Source organism: Geotrypetes seraphini, chromosome 11, assembly GCF_902459505.1.
Source record: "Geotrypetes seraphini chromosome 11, aGeoSer1.1, whole genome shotgun sequence".
Classification (NCBI taxonomy): Eukaryota; Metazoa; Chordata; class Amphibia; order Gymnophiona; family Dermophiidae; genus Geotrypetes; species Geotrypetes seraphini.
The window spans coordinates 130,944,809-130,965,416 of record NC_047094.1 but is presented as its reverse complement, the minus strand read 5'-3'; the positions used below and the strand labels follow the sequence as shown (position 1 = coordinate 130,965,416).

Here is a 20,608-nt window from a genome sequence, read left to right as displayed (position 1 = left end):
TTTTGGTTACAAGGAAGGAGAGGTAGCTGGATTAATTCCGGAAGAACTTGCAAATTGGATATTAAATTGACTGTACGTTACTGTGTGATATAACAAATAGATTACAGTTAGAGTACAAATAAGATTACGTTACATTTCAGGGATCTGAATACTTGGTTGGTGTTTTGGGGAGGAAGAGATTATTTAAGTGGAGGTTTTGGGGGAGAATTTATCTAGGAGGAGGGGGAAGGGTTGGGTTTAGATATCTGGATAAATTGTTTTGAATAGTAGGGTTTTGATTTCTTTTTGAAAAGTTTTGAAGTCGCCCGTTGCCGTCAACAGGTTGGAGATGGAGTGGTTAAGTTTTGCTGCTTGCGTCGCCAGAAGGTTATCAAACATCTTTTTGCGCTGAGTGCCCTTGAGTGGAGGGAAGGCAAAAGGGTTCGGAGTTCTTCTTTGTGTTGAGGTGAGGATCTGTTTTAGGCGGTTGTTGAGATAGGGGGGGGGGGTGCGGAGCCGTTTAATGCTTTGAATAATAGACAGTAGAATTTGAATTGAATTCGTGCTTGCATAGGTAGCCAGTGAGACTCTTGGAAGGCAGTTGTAATATGATCATATTTTCTCAGGGAGTAGATCAGTCTGAGGGCAGTGTTTTGTATAGTCTGAAGTTGTTTTATCTTGTTGGCAGGACAAGGTAGATAGAGGGAATTGAATTCCTTTCTGGGAGGCCCATCAATGCAATATTACAGTAGTCAAGGTATGATAGTGCAACTAGCTTGAACAACTAACTGAAAATGCTGTACCTCCAGGATACAATAGATCATCTTTAAGTTACAAAACACTTTTTTTTTTTTTTTTTACTAACACTGCTCCATGATTAATCTGGAATGAATAATCACTAAATCTTGGCAATCTGTCTGTCACTCTGACAGCTTAATTCTCTTTTAGACAATAAAAGTTCTTTCTCAGGCCTTGGTGTCTTCAAAGCCAATTTTCTCTCAGACAATAAACAGTAGTCTCCCGCCTTGAAGTTTGTTCTTTGTATAAGTAGTCCTTTGGGGTATCATTTTCTCTTGGAATCATCTCTGGTCTCCAATATACCAAGATGCCAATGGAGAGATGATGATCGGGGTAGAAAAGATTGCTAAGTTGAGCAAGAGACGCATGAACATAAATCCAACGAATGATGTAAATGTTGCTTAAACTTTTTAATGGGATCATGTGATCTGTAGGAATGGGAGCTGTTTAAAGGAAAGTGGGAACTAGATCAGAGAAGAGGACAAAAAGGAGGGGAGAGTCATCAGTGAGGAGCCTGAGAAAATGGGGAAGGGAAGAACAGAGAGAACCAGCTCTGTTTATTTATTTACCCCCCTCCTTTACAAAGCCATGCCAGCATATTTAGTGACGGCCACCGCGGTAACAGCACCGACGCTCATAGACCTCCTATGAGCGCCCGAGCTGTTACCGCCGTGGCCGGCGCTAAAAACGCTAGCATGCCTTCGTAAAGGAGGGGGGAAGGGGTTATATATTTAGTTAAAACTTTCTGTACTTATTGTACATTGTATATTAAAATCAATATAATATTCAAACTAAAAAAAACTTTATACCATTTACAAAAAACTAAATGGTTTAGATCAATTTAAAAAATGCATAAGATTTAAAAAAAACCATACAAAATCTACATAATAAAACAATTTCTTCTCTTCCCTTGTCAACTAATAAATCACAAGAGCACAATAGCAAACATGGTTAAACAGATCCTTTTCTTCATAAGTCAATTAATAAATCACAAAAATGCAGCAACAAACAGCTGAGTTTTCGACTGCTTCTTAAATTGAAACCGGTTTACACGCAGTCGCAATTGGCCCACCAGAGCATTCCACATTTTGACACCAGCAATACAGAAAGTCATCGCTCTACTTTCTGCATAATTTCCCTGCGCTATTAGAATTAATAGCTTTCGATTTTCGGATTGTAAAGATCTATTAGGCGTATAGAGTGCCACAACTTGTTGAAAGTACCCTGGTGTTTGATGGACCCCAGAAAGAGCTTTATGTTGCACCTGAAATACAACTGGTAACCAATGTAATTGCTACAGAATTGGCATTATATGTGCCATCCTGTCAACTCCCGTCACTAAACTTGCTGCGGCATTTTGTACCAATTGCAACGCTCTCCCTCTTGTTTTTGAGATTCTAAGGTAGAGAGCATTACAGTAGTCTAATCTAGACAGAACCATCCCCTGCACAACAGTCCGAAAATCAAAAGGCAAAATTAACAATTTCAAGAGATAAAGCATTTGAAGCCATCAGTGATGAGCCTGGGAAAATGGGGAAAGATGGAATAGAGAGAACCAGCTCTAGATTTAGGCATAAATAACTGTCTGGTATGCCAAGTCCCAAGAGCATTTGTTTTAAGACTATCTACTAGTGTACTTCAAACAGGCATCACTCTGGCACTCTGGCTTATCACTACTCCCTGCTTTCTACTCTTCAGTAGGCTCTCTCCCCCACCTCCTACCCCCCTCCAGATTTCTGAGCTCCGAATTAAGGTCCCTATCCTCACCTTCTGGTCTTGCATATGGATGCTGAAATCTTAAATCCAGCCCTGGGAGATGAGCCTGAGAAGAAGAAAGAGAACAGGAGGCAAGGCAGAGATAGCAGCAGACTAGGACAGTGAACTTGAAGAAAGGAAACATTAAAAAAAGGTGTCTTAGGCAACGGAAAATCCTAAGACTAAAGAAAAAAAATGGAAGAAAGCTGAAGAAAGGTCGAGACAACACACAAACACAGGTTCAGACTAGGAACATACCTGTCCAAAATTCCATGGAATGTTATAAATATAGTCTTTGGTTCCCTGGAATATTAGTCCATGTTGTGTAATTACATATTCGGTCCTCATGTCCTCATTATCCATAAACACAGCATCATCTGCCAGGTGGGGGAAAAGAGAACGTTACTATCTGTGATACTTGCTTTCTTGCATCAGGGTATGAATTTCGGATAAGGAAACCACAAAACAATAGGTGATCGAGAGTCCAAAGGTGAAATCCATCTAAGAAATATTTGGATCTCCGCCACCCACAAGATCGGTATTATTACAAACCAAACACTGGCATCGTAATATCTGTGGCTCAACAGAAAAAGAGGAGTCTTCCTTTGCCCAGGACAGCGAGAAGCAAAAGAAAAGAAAGGCAAAGCCGATGTCACAATACAGCATAAGGGATTTTATTGAAAGTTCCTTTTATATGATTTGTTTATATAATAATTGTTTTATTTATTATGTTTATTTTAGTTTGGTACGTCCCCTGAGGAAGGCAGTGTTCTGCCGAAACCAGGATCCTAGTTGGGACGTCCCATAGGAACTTTCAATAAAATCCCTTGTGTTGTATTGTGACATCGGCTTTGCTTCTCATAGTAATATCTGTGGCATACTCAAAAGACAATTTTTGAATGTGCCAGTAGATAGGTTCCTCTCCTTGGCTCACTGCCTGCCTCCCTTGCTCCTCCAAACTTTAAATTAAATACCTTAGCTGTTGAGGATCCCCTAAGCTCTGCCAGTTGAAGAATCAGTAGCCCACCAACCCTCTTCAGAAAATCACGAGAATCAGTGGCAGCCCTCCATGCTGCCAACGCTGACACCTCCACGTATGAACCAAGCACTGCCACCTACTACCACAGTTTTCTGAAGGTGTCAGCAGACTGCCTAATCTTCAGTTGGTGGGTCTTCAGGATAACCAACAGCTACAAAAATGGCACACCACTTCTGGGTGGGCCTGAGATGAAAGAGGATGAGCTCAGACCTACTCATGACTATGCGCTTTGAAAATATTAGCTTGATCCACTATTCGAGGTCTTCTTTAGAGCGATTGCAGTTCATTTTGTCATACTGAGCCACAGGACAGGAGAGGGTGACTGGAAATATATTAGAAAATCATTGGTTTCAGTCCCCGTGAATAAAGAGCTAATCCTACACATTGAAACCTCATTTCCACCACATAAAAAGCTACAGTGCGCTTGACCCTGTAAGTGTGCCATGCTTTGGGAACCTCACCTGGACACCACGGATTGAAGAGCAAAATAAATTCACCGAGCTGGAAACTGGTGCCTTGATACCCCATGGAAGCTTCCATCGTCATGTTGTATCGTCCAATCCGAGCGTCCGGGGGTGAGCACAAGGAAAGAGTGAGATGGGTACCGTCGTTGTCAGCTACGGTAGCGCTCCATACCTTCTCTTGGATGGAGTCAGACAGGAGCACGTGAGCTTTGGTTCCAGATTCCTCAAAGGGACATGGTCCTGTAAAACCAAAGGCCTTGTTTAATGCTGATCCTTTCTTTGATGCCTTCCGGGCACCACCTTTCATAAAAGCCAAAAGAAATTAGGTCATTAGTGTCTTCTATTCTGCGTAGCCAAGTTCTGACTGGAACATTGTTTTCCCCTTTTTTTTCCCCCATATTGGACAACATCTGACCTTCCTGAAGATGTAATTTGAGATTGTGACAGACCTTATTGTTCCTCTTTTGATTTTCTCTCTTTATTTTCCTGCTGTTACTGTCAATCTCTTCCTTCTGCTAACACGTGACTACTTTTTTCTGGCAGATGGTGGTAACACTCCTCATTCTTTCCACCACACGCTGACACTAGCTAAGAACTACAAAAATCCAAAGCCCAGTAGAGGAACTCGGTGTGTGTGCGTTGCCTCTGTAAACCCTGCATGAGAAATGTGCACACGCCTGACTTCAGCCCAGTAAAAATGGGAGAAAAATAACAGTTTCTTTAGCATTATGTGGTGTTTCTCCTAACTGTGCAACAAATAATGAAGATGACTAAGATGGACTAAGGGGTTTGAGGAGTTGCCGTACAGCGAAAGATTAGAGAAACTGAGCCTCTTCTCCCTCGAACAGAGGAGATTGAGAGGGGACATGATCGAAACATTCAAGGTACTGAAGGGAATAGACTTAGTAGATAAGGACAGGTTGTTCACCCTCTCCAAGGTAGAGAGAACGAGAGGGCACTCTCTAAAGTTGAAAGGGGATAGATTCCGTACGAACGTAAGGAAGTTCTTCACCCAGAGTGGTAGAAAACTGGAACGCTCTTCCGGAGGCTGTTATAGGGGGAAACACCCTCCAGGGATTCAAATAGGGGAAAACACCCTCCAGGGATTCAAGACAAAGTTAGACAAGTTCCTGCTGAACGAGAACGTACGCAGGTAAAGTCTTATGTTCTTAACTCAGAAAGGTCAATAAAGTAAAAAGGGAAAACATTATTGCTTTTTGCTGCTTTTCTCCAATTTTTCCAGTCAAAGACTGTATTGCTAAAAAAAAAAAAATAAGTAAATATAGAGGGACCAATATTCAAAGCAATTTAACTGGCCGTCAAATTGCCTGTTCGGAGTGAACCGCTAATTTTCAGTGGCGCTTAATTGGTTAATGTTGCTGAACTGAAACCCAGCTATTACAGGGGTGGAGTCAGCACTTGCCTGGTTAACTGCCTATATAGGACTCCATCAAAATCAGTGCTATCTTTATGTGGTTCTTCATAGTGTGTTAACTGCGAAATATTGCACTTAGGGCCCCTTTTGTCAAGCTGCGCTAGAGGGTTTTTAAGCACAGGCTGGCGAGGTAAGTGCTCGGATGCTTACAGAAATTCTGTGAGCGTCGGAGCATTTACCACGCCGGCTTGCGCAAAACCCCTCTAGTGCAGCTTGATAAAAGGGGCCTTTAACTGGATCCGCAAACCTGGAAATTCAGAGTCAACGCCCAAACAGGGACCGACATTGAATTTTTGAGTTTAGCACCAATGGCAATCAGCAAATATCAGACCCAGAATAGTCTTGCTGAATTTTTTACAAGGGTGAAAAACTTAGAGTCCCTTTTACTAAAGAGCGTTTATGTTCTTGCATGCGCATAGGGTAGAAAATCAGGCTACTGGAAAATGTAGGGTTACCAGACGTCTGGGAAAACCCGGACATGTCCTCTTTTCAGAGGATTGTCCAGGCTCCCAGGCATTTGTCTGGGTTTTGGCAAGCCCCAACGAGCTCTGGCCGCATTTGGAGGACCTCAGAGCATGCACGGATAAGAACATAAGAAGTTGCCACCACTGGGTCAGACCAGAGGTCCATCGCGCCCAGCGGTCCGCTCCCGCGGCGGCCCATCAGGTCTTTGATGGATGATGTCACATGCATACACACACGCTCCAGGCCTTCTAGACGCGGCTGGAGCTCATCCGGAAGAAGAGAGGAGGCTTTGTGGGGGCGGGGCTGGAGGCGGAATGGGGCGGGGATGGAGGCGGAACTTGATGGGGCTGGAGGCAGAATGTGGTGGAGTCATGTGCCTGGGGTTTCCCAGAGAAAAATATGTTAACCCTAGGAAAATAGGAACCAAAAAGAAACAGGAAAGTCGTACCCCACGCAGTAGATGCACAAGCAGAAAAAAGTGAGGACGAAAGTAGAGTCCTTCCTTAGGAACACACAAACTTTATTGGAGAATCACATAAGACAGATTGGTTCATAGACAACGGCGCGAAAGACAAAAGCGCGCGCCGACAATTGAGCGCAGCGCACGCCGCTGCACCGCTCTAAATTACAGTTTTTAGGGGCTCCGACCGGGGGTTTTGATGGGGAACCCCCCCAGTTTACTTAATAGACATGGCGCCGGCGTTATGGGGGGTTTGGGGGGTTGTAACCCTCCACTTTTACTGTAAACTGAACTTTTTCCCCCAAAACAGGGAAAAAGTGAAGTTTTCAGTAAAATGTGGGGGGTTACAACCCCCCCACAACGCGGCGCGATGTCTATTAAGTAAAGTGGGGGGGTTCCCCCCCCCCGTCGGAGCCCTAAAAACAGTAATTTAGAGCGGCGCTGCGGCGCACGCTGCGCTCAATTGTCTGGGCGCGCCTTTGTCCCGGCGCGCTTTTGACCTGACACCGATAGATTAAAGGTCAGCTTGACACATAAATAATGTGTCTTCACCAGGAGTCGTTAAGAATCCTCTCAAAGGCTTGAGAATGGAAAATAGTAGGCAGTAATTTACAAACAGAGCGATTCACCAGAGCAGCAGGATGCAAAAGCCGCTTTCAATGCTGAAGTGAAAAACCCTAGGAAAAAGCCTCTTTCTTTCTTTTTATTTTTGCAGTATTTTGCATGTTTGTACGTGCTAACTGGTGCACTATCTATATTTGAAAAATAGTTTGGAGGAGGGCGCGACATGAGTGGGCGTGGAAGTGTGAACCAGCTAGCACACAGACAAAATTTGAAAACTCACTTCTATTTGTAAGTTTGTGAAGGAGTTATGGTCTCTGTACGTTTAGGGTCTCTTTTATGAAGACACGCTAGTGAGTGCCGCGTGGCAACCGCCCCAAAGCCCTTTAAATCCCTATGGATTTTGAGGGATTTACCATGGCGGCCCGCGCTAATTGGCTTCATAAAAGAGGCCCTTAAAATAATTTTTTCTCTCTGTTTGCACCGAGGATGTTTAGTGTATTGGAATTGTTAACCGCATCGATAAATATGATCATGTAACACCACTCCTCAAAGAGGCTCATTGGCTCCCTGTCAATTACAGAATTACTTATAAATTATGTTTAATTATCTTTAAGACTCTGATCAACAAGACCCCAGCATTTTTATATCGATTTCTTGTTCCTTATTCTACAAAAAGAATATTACGTTCTAGCGAACAAAATCTGCTATCTGTCCCTTCGTTAAAAATTATCAATACAAGGAGACAATTTATTTTTTCTTGTACTGCACCACAGACATGGAACGCTCTTCCTATTTTCTTACGAGAGGAAAAAGAACTTGGAAAATTTAAAACTGAACTTAAAACCTTCCTTTTTAAAGATGCTTTTATATTATAATTTTAGTTTTAGTATTATGTTTTCTATATGAAACCTGTGTTAATTATTTCCTTTTGTGTTTCCCATCAATGTTTCTTCTTTACTTTATGAATTGTAGTTCATCCCCTCTTTCCTATGTTTATCGATGTTAATAATCATGAGTTCTTACCCATTATTTAATAATTGTATGTACTGTATTGTTTGTTTTTGTTTTTTTATATTTACTAATTGTTAAATTTAAAGTGTACATCGCTTAGAATATTTGATTAAGCGATTTATCAAGTCATCTAATAAACTTGAAACTTGAAACTTGACCTGAGAGGCGTTTTGTCACTTATAAATAAATTTTTATATTACGTGACGTTATTACTGTGTGCTAACTGGTTAACATAGAGTTAATGCTGGAGCACTTACCACCCCCTAAATAGGAGACGGTAAGGACTCCGGTGTTAACTCTGTTGAGAAGGGGCATGTTATTTCATTTTCCATCACCTATAAATTCTAGACAAACTGGTACAAGTACGCACTATTTAAACAAAAAAAAAAAAAAAAAAAGTGACCTTGAAATGGGGAAAATTTTCAAAGCTGCCAAATCCAGAAAGACAAACTCATCATTTCTGAGCACCCAGACATAATGACAAGTGAAACACAGGGAGATGAAGCTGCTTTTCCAAATATTCCTGCCAACCAGCACCTCATCCGTCTTAAGAGCTGAAATATGGGATCACTTAATCCCTGGGAATTTCCCGCTTTCATGACATTCCTTCACCTAGTCGTGTAATCAATTTCAGAGCCTCATGTGGCCCTTCTATATTTGGACCAACACAACAAAGAATCCAACAAAACAGGATCTGCAGTATAACAAGAAGTGAAGCAAAAAGCAAAAGGGAACTGCAGACGATGTACAAGATGCAGGCGATATTTATTTAAAAAAAGGATTGCAGTGATATTGCAACCTTATTACCAACCTAGGGACCCAACACGGTCCGTGTTTCGGACAACACTCCTTCCTCAGGGGTCCATGGTAAATAAGGGATAAGGCAAACTGCAATACAAATAATAAAACTATTGCCTTCTTGAACCATTGACTACAAAATAGAGAGATAACTATCTTTGTAATCTGTGACGTTATTGACGATATATTCATATATTCACAGCTATATTCCTATTAGAAATTATTCCATTTATAATTGTGCATAATACAATATTTAAATTATTTGTGAAGTGCTCAGACCAAGAAACCCATATAATAGTGATGTCACTACAATGAGGTTTTCAAGGGGACCATCATCGCCTTCACAAGTCCCCGGCCCTCCCTATGTATATATATATTTTAAAGCGTATCTAACACCTATCTGGTAAGTATGTCCAGCTTGATGTACTTATCTTAATTAGGGGGTATTATTGATCTTAACTCTCATTGGTGACTTGCGAAAATAAAAATATAAGTGCTTCAGTAAAATCCTAAATATTTTTTCTTATCTGATTAAGTTCCCGTCCCTCCGACCCGGATTTCGTCTCTTCGTCAGGGAGGGACACTGGTAAAGGCTCACTGAATACAGGAACAGGCAAAGTGGACGGGCCGAATTGTGTATTATGCACAATTATAAATGGAATAATTTCTAATAGGAATATAGCTGTGAATATATGAATATATCTTCTTGAACCATTGACACATTTTTGCTTCAAGATTTTGGTTCAAGAAGGCAATAGTTTTATTATTTGTATTGCAGTTTGCCTTATCCCTTATTTACTATGGACCCCTGAGGAAGGAGTGTTGTCCGAAACACGGACCGTGTTGGGTCCCTAGGTTGGTAATAAGGTTGTAATAGCACTGCAATTCTTTTTTTTTTTTTTAAATAAATATTGCCTTCTATATTTGGAAAACTAACTGGTAGAAAGGCTCTGATAGAACTATTTCTAAGGCTGGGGTAGCTCCATGGTTTTGTCACCACTCTTTATGCCTTCTTTTTGTCTTGGTAGGGCACTTCTTAATACAGAAAATTCCTCGACAGACAAACTCCACTTTATAAAACCCAGACCTTGGTGCTGCATGTTTTTCACAGGGTTACCAGACTTTACTCTTTTAAAATCCGGACCTATGGGCCCACCCTCAGGCCCGCCCAGTTCTAGAAGGCCCCATTCCGCCCAAGTCGTGGCCTGTTCTGCCACAGCCTCACCCCCCTCAACTTGTTCTCATGCTCGGAGCCACATCGGGAGGGCAACTGCGCATGTGCAAGGGTGACGCGATGATGTCACATGCATGTCCGCGACATGACGGTGTTGCATCCAAGCCTGCGCAGATGCCCTCCCGAGCTGGAAGCTTCTCAAAACCCGGACAAAGTGCCGGGTTTTGGAAAAGCCATCCGGACGCCTGCACATTCCCTCTACAAAGAGGCCATGCCCGGGTAAATCCGGACGTCTGGTAACTGAATAAAACCGGAACCTCAGAGAAGGAGAGCGTCTTATCAGTCTGGTTTTACGGCTCCAGACTGGGAAACCGCAGCACCTGCCTTCAAAAGACCACACCTCATCCACTGGCGTCGTAAGGGGGTGCAGGGTGGTCTTGTAAAGGGCGCGGGCACCCGTCCTCCCCTCCGTCCTCTCCTTCCCAACCCCACCCTACCGCGCACGGGCACCCCTTCCCTTGTACCTCTTTCATTTTTCCTGCGCGAGCAGCGTTACGAACTTGCGGCCCACATCAGTGTCGCTTTTCTCTGATGTCAATTCCGGGCCCCGCAGGTTCAAAATCTAACTGCAGTACCTGGGGCAGGGGGTCCCTCCTTGAGGGCCGAATCCAGTCGGCTTTTCAGGATTTCCCCAATGAATATGCATGAGATCTATGTGCACGCACTGCTTTCAATGCATATTCATTGGGGAAATCCTGAAAACCCGACTGGATTCGGCCCTCAAGGAGGGACTTTGGAGACCCCTGGTTTAATGCTTTTGCAAAAATGTGATTGCATTTCTTTAAATCAGGTTAGCTCAGGGGTCTTAATGTCCCTCCTTGAGGGCCGAATCCAGTCGGCTTTTCAGGATTTCCCCAATGAATAAGCATGAGATCTATGTGCACGCACTGCTTTCAATGCATATTCATTGGGGAAATCCTGAAAACCCGACTGGATTCGTCCCTCAAGGAGGGACTATGGGGACCCCTGCTTTAGAGTTTATTTCTGCTTCATTAAGTTCGACTACGGCAGGGGTAGGCAATTCCGGTCCGCGAGAACCGGAGCCAGGTCAGATTTTCAGGATATCCACAATGAATATGCATGAGATAGATTTGCATCTCTAGGAGGCAGTAAATTCAAATCCTTCTCATACATATTCATGGTAGAGATCCTGAAAACCTGACCTGGCTTCAGCTCTTGAGGACCGGAATTGCCTACCTCTGGACTAGGGTCTTTGAAGGTAGGAGACTAAGAAAGGAGCAGAAGCCTTGGCCACACCCGGGTGTTATCTCTGCATGTCAGGAAATCTCATTCTTCTCAAACCAACATGAGAACAATAAGTGGAAATTCTGGAATGTTTTCTCAGGCACTCACTTTACTGAGTGCAAGATGAACTGTGCATTACCTCTTTAAATTTGGATACCTCCCAGCTCACTGAGTCACTATGGAACTTAATGTACCACTTTTTCTGTGTGGTTTACATATTTCAGACAGGTAATTGTTTTGTACCTGGGACAATGAAGTGTTAAGAGTCACAAGGAGCTGTAGTGGGACTTGAACCCACAACCTCAGGGTGTGGAGGCAGCAGCTCCACAAGGCCACTGCTCCGCTCAGCATCTCTTTTCAGTGGTTTTATGATATTTAAAGAGGCGACACCCTAGTAGCTATGTCTTGTAAACCACTCACAGATACTATATACCAGAAGCAGCCGGGAACCCTCCTGAACTGCGGCAGTTGAGCCGTTCGCCTGCTCCTGCCTTTTGCCTGCTCTCACCGCAGCTAACATCTCCAGGGCTCCCAGGCCACCTCTCTTCCTCCGGGGCTCGGCGTGAGTGCAAGCTCCGCCCCCCAGTAGCAGCCGGGAACACTCCGCTAGCTTCGGCCATGAATAGGAGCGACCCCCACGACCCCCACCGCCATCGGGAGGCCATGGTTGGTCCGGACGGCACAGTCATCGAGGCGCCGCAAACGGTCAGAGAGGCGCGGGCGGTGCCTGTCCACAAAGGAGACAGATTCAGCGAATTTGGCATGCAGGAGGCGAGTGTGAATGTTTTAGACGAGTTGATGACCGGAGACACTGGATTTGGGGCTTCCGGTTTGCTGACAAGGATCGGATGACATCTGGAGAAGTTTGGCAGCCAAAGCAGTGAAGTCATTTCAAGCTGGACTTCAGTCTTGACTGTTTTTGTTTTTTATTTTTCACTTTCTTTTTAGTTTATGATATATTTTAAATCTCATTCATTGTTTTGCCACTTGTTTTTGTTTTTATTTTATTATTTAAATTTCATTTAAATTTCCCCAGAATTCTATTGCTTCAACGGTTCTCCCTCTGCATCTATTCTTATCTCCCCTCTTTTTTCAACCTTTCAAAGTCCTTTAGATCATTAGAATGTTTATTTTCTTATTTTTCTCATCTATCTCTATTTTTATTTCTTCATTACTCTACTAATTGTCATTTTCCCAGGTACTTTAGTTAGATTGTGAGCCTTCGGGACAGTAAGGGAATTTCTAAGTACCTATCTTACTTATAATTTTAATGCACCCTATTGTCTATTTTCTGTAAACCGCTTAGAATCCTAACAGAATTTAGCGGTATATAAGAAATAAATTACATTACATTACATTACAATACATATAGTACCAAATGGACCTCAAAATCTAAACGGATCAGACTCACGGAGCCAAAGACCCCACCATAGAGGGTTTATTTTAAATATATCACAGGTCCGCTCCGGAACCTAAACCAGAGAGAAAAAACTCCCCCAATAAAAAGGGAGAAAAGGGTCTCTGGCCCAAAAAAACTAGCATGATTCAAACGCTCAAATAGGCCACCTAACACTAAAGGAACTAAAACATTCTAGCGATATAAAGAAATTATAATATTCTTCCCATTTACTATCCTTTTCCGAACGATTCCTAGCATTCTGTTTGCTTTTTTGGGGGGTCTCTGCTGCACACTAGCAAAAATATGATTCTTTCTCATGGAGTTTGTCACAAAAGTGCTTCTTGACTGAATAATTCAAAGGGAAGCCTCTCCATATCGAATATTAGGGTCCTTTTATTAAGGTGATCTAACCGATTTGGCATGTATTAAATGCTAAGATGCCCATAGGAATATAATGGATGTCTTAGCATTTAGCGTGTGCTAAATCGGTTAGATCACTTTAATAAAAGGACCCCATTATTTGTTTCTTCTTAATATATTTTGTTTCCTTATCAGGGGGTGATATTTTGCCTCTTTTTATTATAAGTTTTCAAGTTTTTTTGACTATTCGTTACAATTCATTAATAACAAATATTCATGAATATCTACAAGAGCTCCATATAGAGAACATTAAAACATATATAAGGTAATTAATCAACCGTGATTTAGTCCACATTATCATGGTCACCAGCATTTTAAATAGGAAATCAAATCTATCTATCTATCATCTAAGGACAAGCAAATAATTTTTATATATTGTACATCATCCTCCAAAAATACAAATCAATGCTAGAAATTAAACTTTCAGCAAAGGTTTCTCTTTAATAAAATCTTCTAACTGGACTGGATCATAAAACACATAAAAATTTGATACAGTCGCTTATCAAAACTGCTAAGTGAGTTACAATTAAAGGGAGTAGACAAACATGTGGAGAGGCATAATCAAAAAAACCGTCTAAGTCCCTTTTTGGCCTAAGTCCTTAAACGTTCAAAGCAGAAGCAGGGAAAGTGTCCATAACCAAAACAAACGTCCAAAAGGAGTTTTGTTTTGATTATGGCCTGCCTCTACTAAACGCCCAGATCACCACTATGTCTACAATTACACCCCCACGATGTCTACACTTTTTGCCCATAATGAACCAAAAAAACGCCTAAGCCCCAAACGTCCAACACAAGGGCTTTTAGGCGAAGGAGGAGCCAGTCTTTCGCCTAAAAGCTGGATTCTGTAACCGGTGTCTGTCAAAAACAACACCGGTTACAGAATTCCCCCCCCCCCCCCCAACGATCCAGGCAGGAGGGTGCCCAAGCTCTCCTGCCATGTTGAACCGCGACCCCACCGACAACATCGGGGCAAGAGGGAGCCCAAGCCCTCTTGCCCCGGCGATCGTTCCCCCCCCTCTTCTGCTGAGTACAAGCAGGCCAGGAGGTAGCCCAAGCCCTCCTGGCCCCGGCAACCCCACCTCAGACACGAAGGCGCCAGGAGGGAGCCCAAGCCCTCCTGGCCCCGGCGACCCCCTACCCCCCACCCCCCACTACAATACGGGCAGGAGGGATCCCAGGCCTTCCTGCCCTCGACACAACCCCCCTACCCCCAACGACTGCCCCCCAGAATCCCCGATCGGCCCCCCCCGCCAAACCGCAACCCCCCCGGCCAACCCCCATGACCCCCCCACCCCCCTTCCCTGTACATTTTAGTTGGCCAGACGGACGGATGCCAAGCCTGCCCGTCCAGCAGGCCAGCTGGGTCCAGAATGGGGCCTGATTGGCCCTGGCGGCAGAAACCCCGCCCACAGGTGGGGCCTGAGGCACCTGGGCCAATTAGAATAGGCCCCTGGAGCCTTAGGCCCCTCCTGTGACTTTTGAGAAGGCCCTTAAAACGGTCAAGATTTTTTTTTTCTTCTCGAATTAACATTGGCAAGGTATTCCAGAGCTGAGGGGCGACTCCAGAGAAGATGTCCTGCCGTTTGGTACCAATTATTCGTAAAGATGGAAAAGTCAGCAGGCCGAGGTTTGTAGATCTAAGGGCATGAGAAGGTTCGTAAGGGATAAGATATTTTTCTATAAATTGGGGGATTTTAGATTGTAATGTTTTAAAGGTTAATAGAGCAATTTTATAGGAGAGCCTGTGTTTTATTGGGAGCCTAATATATTTATAGGTTGGATGATGTGATTGCTTTCCCCCTATGTATTTATATCTGGGTTGAAATAAAAATTGCAGATATATTAAACAAACAAACAAAAAAGACTTTGCTTGCAAATTAGAAGTGCTTTTTAGGGCCCTGTGTGCTGAGTGATTTTCTGAAATAACTGTGCTCTGGTCCTTAAGGAAAAGCAAATATGTAATGCAGACTTCAAAGCCAGAGGGAAAAGGGAAAGGAGATTAAAAAAAAAAAAAAAAAAGGTGACCTTGGAGGACCAGAAAAATACCTTTCAACAACAAAGACTGCCAGAAAACTAGATCATGCAAGGGAATGGTGAAAGGCTCTCAGCCCAACCAACCAACATCGTAAATTCTGAGCGTTATTTTGCCACTGTAGCTGAAAAGAGTGTCATCTTATTTCATTAAGTGCCAATTTGCAGAAACAAAATTTTATGTTTCTGACATTGTTTCAGATCATCGATTGAACCGTATCTACGTCATTCTCTTCTTGGTTGGGCCCAGAACTTTTCAGCACCCCCCCTGAGAGTGTGAAGAGTTTCAGTCTCTGGTAACCAGAGCTGAGATTGTGATGTCATAATGCTTCATTCCACCAATAAGAACCAACCTCATCAGTGATGTCACAATGGCTTGATTATCCTAGACTTGCCTCACTTTTATTACATACCAGGGGGTGCTGAAAAGATCTCAGCCCAACCAACCAACTTCCATATATCCACGTCATTCTCTTCTTGGTTGGGCTCAGAACCTTCCAGCACCCCCCTCGTAGATGCATCTGGGTTTGGGAGAAGAAACCTACAGCTCCTTTTACTAAGGTGCACTAACGGATTTGGTATTGGAATATAATGAGCTACCTGGCATTAGCATGCCTTAGTAACCCAGTTTGAGAGAGGCCTTTATTGCTCAAGTGGGGAGCTGTTGGCGTGCAGTTTTGGGTTTGGTTTCTGGCGAAACCGAGTGGCCAATTTCAGTCGCAGAATCAATTTTGGTTGGGTTCTACAGCGGAGTGGAGTGTTTCTTTTATAAAATATACCTTAGGGACGTGTATTCATTTGAAACGACACGGGAGATGCAAGCAGCCTTTTCCCATGTTGTTTCTTCTTGGTTTTGCCTAAAAAAAAAAAGTGGGAAACACTCCTTATAAATTTTGAGTTTTTTCCTGTGTCGTGAAGAGTGCGCACTGTTGAGAAATAGTGTGTAACCTTTCAGAAGATGTAAACAATATCAGAAAGACATGTGCATTAGTAACAGAATTACACCCAAAGTGAACAAAAAAATTACTTTAATCAAGTTTCAAGTTTCAAGTTTTATTTACATTTGATGTATCGCTTATAAAAAATATCTAAGCGATGTACAATTTAAAAACCAGCAGATTGTGGTAATACATATAATTTATCTAAGTTATACAATTGACAAAACAATTTGGACAAACATGATTAGGTAGGAAGGAAGGGGAAAGTTACAATTACATTATTTGTTAAAATTTACATAGAATGGATAATACAGTAGGTATAATTGGGATGAAGCAAGTGAAAAGAATATTAGACATATGAGAGTCTAAAATAGATCATATCATAAATCAAATGCATCTTGAAATAAGTATGATTTTAACAATTTTTTAAAAGAGATAAGATCTTTTTCATTTTTAATAAAATTTGGGAGGGAGTTCCACAATGAGGGAGCCACCACTGAAAACATATCTTTACGTCTAGTACCGATTATTCTTAATGAAGGGACTGAAAGCTGATTAGATAAAGATGATCTTAGGGATCGAGAAGGGTTATATGGAACTATCATTTTTGATATGAATTGGGGTTCATTTGAGATTAATGTTTTATAAACTAGGAATAAGGTTTTGAAAGTGATTCGGTAAGAAATTGGAAGCCAGTGAGATTTGATAAGTAAAGGGGTAACGTGATCGTATTTTTTCGCTTTGTGAATTAATTTAATTGCGGTATTTTGTATAATTTGAAGTCGTCTCCTTTCTTTCTGGGATATGTTTATTAGGAGAGAATTACAGTAATCTAATTTTGAGATAATTAACGAATGAACCAAAATGTTGATAGATTTGGGGTCTAAAAAGGTGGAAATGGAGCGTAGGAGCCGAAGTCTGTAAAAACAGGATTTAACTGTTTCGCTGATATGGTTATGAAATGAGAGATCCGTGTCAATTATTACTCCGAGAATTTTCATTTGAGAAACAGATTCAAGAGGAGAGTCATTTAGTAAGAATGGAGCTTTTAGAGTTATGTTTCCTTTCCATGTAAAGAGCATTGTTTTTGTTTTTTGAGTATTCAGGGATAGCTTATTATTATTTAACCAGTTTTTTATTAGTTCTAATTTGTCGTTGATGGTTTTTATTTCTTCTGCAATTTCAGGGTTAAGAGGGTGCATGAGTTGGATGTCATCTGCATAGGAGAAAGCTGTGAAACCCAGTGACTGTGCAGTAGTAATAAGAGGGGATAAAAAAATATTAAATAAAAGAGGGGATAGTATGAACTCCACCAAAGGAAAATTCCCATAAACAACTCAAGAAACGAAAATGAAAAATTTTGCAGTTGCTCACCACTAATATATAGATGTATGCACAAATTTGATCCTCTTTCATAATAATAATAATAATAACTTTATTTTTGAATACCGCATTACCATGGAAGTTCTATGCGGTTAACAGATGAAGAGACTGTACATTACAGCGAAGTTACACTTTTTTTTTTTTTTTTTTGGCATAGCTACATTTACATTTTCGGCGACGCTACATTGGCGGTGAAGTTATTTTTCAAGTCGGTTACTATTGCAGAGAAGTTACATTTGTTGTAAGTTGCATATATATAGCGGAGTTCATACAGTGGTGTTACATACGGCGGTGATATATACTGCGGAGTTCGATAAAGCCGAGCAGAGGCATTAAGTAAGGGGGGTAATGAAGAAGGGGTGATTAGTTGGATAGGGTGATCCATTTTGTTAAGCCGTTTGGTGGCTGACAGGATTGGAGGAGTCGAGAGACTGAGGTAAGTCAAGGTCCGAGGAGGAGGCAAGGAAAAAGGGGGGGGGGAGAAGTTAGAGGAATTTATCAAATAGGTAGGTTTTGATTGCCTTCCTGAACATTTGGTAGGGGGGGGGGGGGGGGAATTGGAGATGAGTGCTGTGAGGCATTTGTTCCATTTGCCCACTTGGAATGCAAGGGATCTGTCGAGAAATTTCTTGTAGAGACAGCCTTTCAGGGAAGGAAAGGAGAACAGGTAGGTGTTTCGTGTACGAGAGGGGCCAGCGATTTCAAGGTGCTCGGATAGGTAGATTGGAGAAGAGCCTGCTAGGGTTTTGAAGCAGAGGCAGGCAAATTTGAAGATGTTTAGCGTGGAGTTTAGTCCAGCAGTTCTGCACTATTTGGGCTGTTTCATGGCCTAGAAGACATGAAAACTGCCAATCAAGTGGAGAAGGCTTCATCGAAGGCAAGACAAATGATGGGTTGTATCCGTAGAAGTTTTGTCAGCCGGAAGCCCGAAGTCATAATGCTGCTGTACAGATCCATGGTGAGGCCTCATCTGGAATATTGTGTACAATTCTGGAGACCACATTGCCAAAAAGATGTGCTGAGAGTTGAGTCGGTTCAACGAATGGCCACCAGGATGGTCTCGGGACTCAAAGATCTCCCGTATGAGGAAAGGCTGAATAAACTGCAGCCGTACTCACTCGAGGAATGTAGAGAGAGAGGAGACATGATTGAGACGTTTAAATATATCACGGGCCGTATCGAGGTGGAAGATGATATCTTCTTTCTTAAAGGACCCTCGGCCACAAGAGGGCATCCGTTAAAAATCAGAGATGGGAAATTTCATGGCGACACCAGGAAGTTCTTCTTCACCGAAAGGGTGGTTGATCATTGGAATGAACTTCCACTTCAGGTGATTGAGGCCAGCAGCATGCCGGATTTTAAAAGGAAGTGGGATACACATGTGGGATCTCTAGGAGGGCAAAATTAAGGGGGGTGGGTCATTAGTGTGGGCAGACTTGATGGGCTATGTATGGCCCCTTTCTGCCGTTATCTTCTATGTTTCTATGTCTATGTTTCTAGTGGATAGAGCAGCTGCCTCCGCACCCTGAAGATGTGCATTCGATTCCCACCGCAGCTCCTTGTGACTCTGAGCAAGTCATTTTCCCCTCCATTGCCTCAGGTACAGAATAAGTCCCTGTCTAAAATATGTAAGCCATAAAAAAGCAATAAATTAAAGTCCTTTACCTTTTACAATCAAGCTATTGTGACATCATTGATGAGGTTGACTCTTATTGGTGGAATGAGGCATTATGACATCACAATCTCAGCTCTGGTTATCAGAGACTGAAACTCTTCATATGAAGAGGGGGAAGTTAGCAACATAAGCCACTGGGAGTGGAGGCGTGGCCTAGTGGTTAGAGCAGCTGCCTCCGCACCCTGAGGTTGTGAGTTCGATTCCCACTGCAGCTCCTTGTGACTCTGGGCAAATCACTTAACCCTTCATTGTCCCAGGTACAAAATAAGTGTCTGACTAAAATATTTAAACCACTTTGATTGTAACCACACAAAAAAAGCAGTTTAGCAAGTCTTTTACCCTTTACTATCAAGCTATTGTGACATCATTGATGAGGTTGGCTCTTATTGGTGGAATGAGGCATTATGACATCACAATCTCAGCTCTGGTTACCAGAGACTGAAACTCTTCATATGAAGAGGGGGAAGTTAGCAACGTAAGCCACTGGGAGTGGAGGCGTGGCCTAGTGGTTAGAGCAGCTGCCTCTGCACCCTGAGGTTGTGAGTTCAATTCCCACTGCAGCTCCTTGTGACTCTGGGCAAATCACTTAACCCTTCATTGTCCTAGGTACAAAATAAGTGACTGACTAAAATATTTAAACCACTTTGATTGTAACCACACAAAAAAAGCAGTTTAGCAAGTCTTTTACCCTTTACTATCAAGCTATTGTGACATCATTGATGAGGTTGGCTCTTATTGGTGGAATGAGGCATTATGACATCACAATCTCAGCTCTGGTTATCAGAGACTGAAATTCTTCATATGAAGAGGGGGAAGTTAGCAACATAAGCCACTGGGAGTGGAGGCGTGGCCTAGTGGTTAGAGCAGCTGCCTCCGCACCCTGAGGTTGTGAGTTCGATTCCCACCGCAGCTCCTTGTGACTCTGGGCAAGTCACTTAACACTTCATTGCCCCAGGTACAAAATAAACACCTGTCTAAAATATATAAACCACACAGAAAAAGCAGTATATTAAGTCCCATCCCCTTTCTAATAAAAGCAACAGACAACTGTTTAGACTGCTCACATTGGCATCCTGTTAAAAAATCAAGCCCAAACAGTCTGAGCTGTATTGAGATGATGGCAGAAAGCCAGAATAAGACCAAAATCTTATGGGAGAGTTAAGATGGAAATGTGTAGAGCAAACTGCAGAGGAGAATTCTGGTTGTCCATTGCTGCTCGGATGTCTCACCACCATCTGAAATGGAATAGGCCTAAAACGGGACTGCCTAGCTTCCCACTTCAAACCGCCTCCTCCATTCTCCGTCACTGTGGACAACGCTATCATCCTCCCTGTTTTGTCTGTTCACAATCTCGGGGGGTTATCTTTGACTCCTCTCTCTCTCTCCTTCTCTGCCGCTTCTTCCTCTATAATATTAACAAAATCCGACCCTTCTTCTCCGAGCACGCTGCCAAAACCCTTACTCATGCCCTCGTCACCTTGCACTTAGATTACTGCAAGTCGCTGTTCTCAGGTC

The 20,608-nt window shown here is 42.6% G+C and overlaps 1 protein-coding gene across 1 annotated transcript in view; it reads right to left on the bottom strand.

Annotated features, from left to right (window-relative positions):
- Positions 1 to 20,608, bottom strand: part of TGM2 (transglutaminase 2) — an 82,666-nt gene that overhangs the window by 29,401 nt on the left and 32,657 nt on the right. The window contains exons 3-4 of the mRNA XM_033962998.1: positions 4,033 to 4,275; positions 2,791 to 2,909 (exon numbers count right to left, since the gene is read on the bottom strand). Of these exons, the coding sequence (XP_033818889.1) occupies positions 2,791 to 2,909; positions 4,033 to 4,275 (362 nt within the window). The remainder of the gene's footprint in view (positions 1 to 2,790; positions 2,910 to 4,032; positions 4,276 to 20,608) is intronic.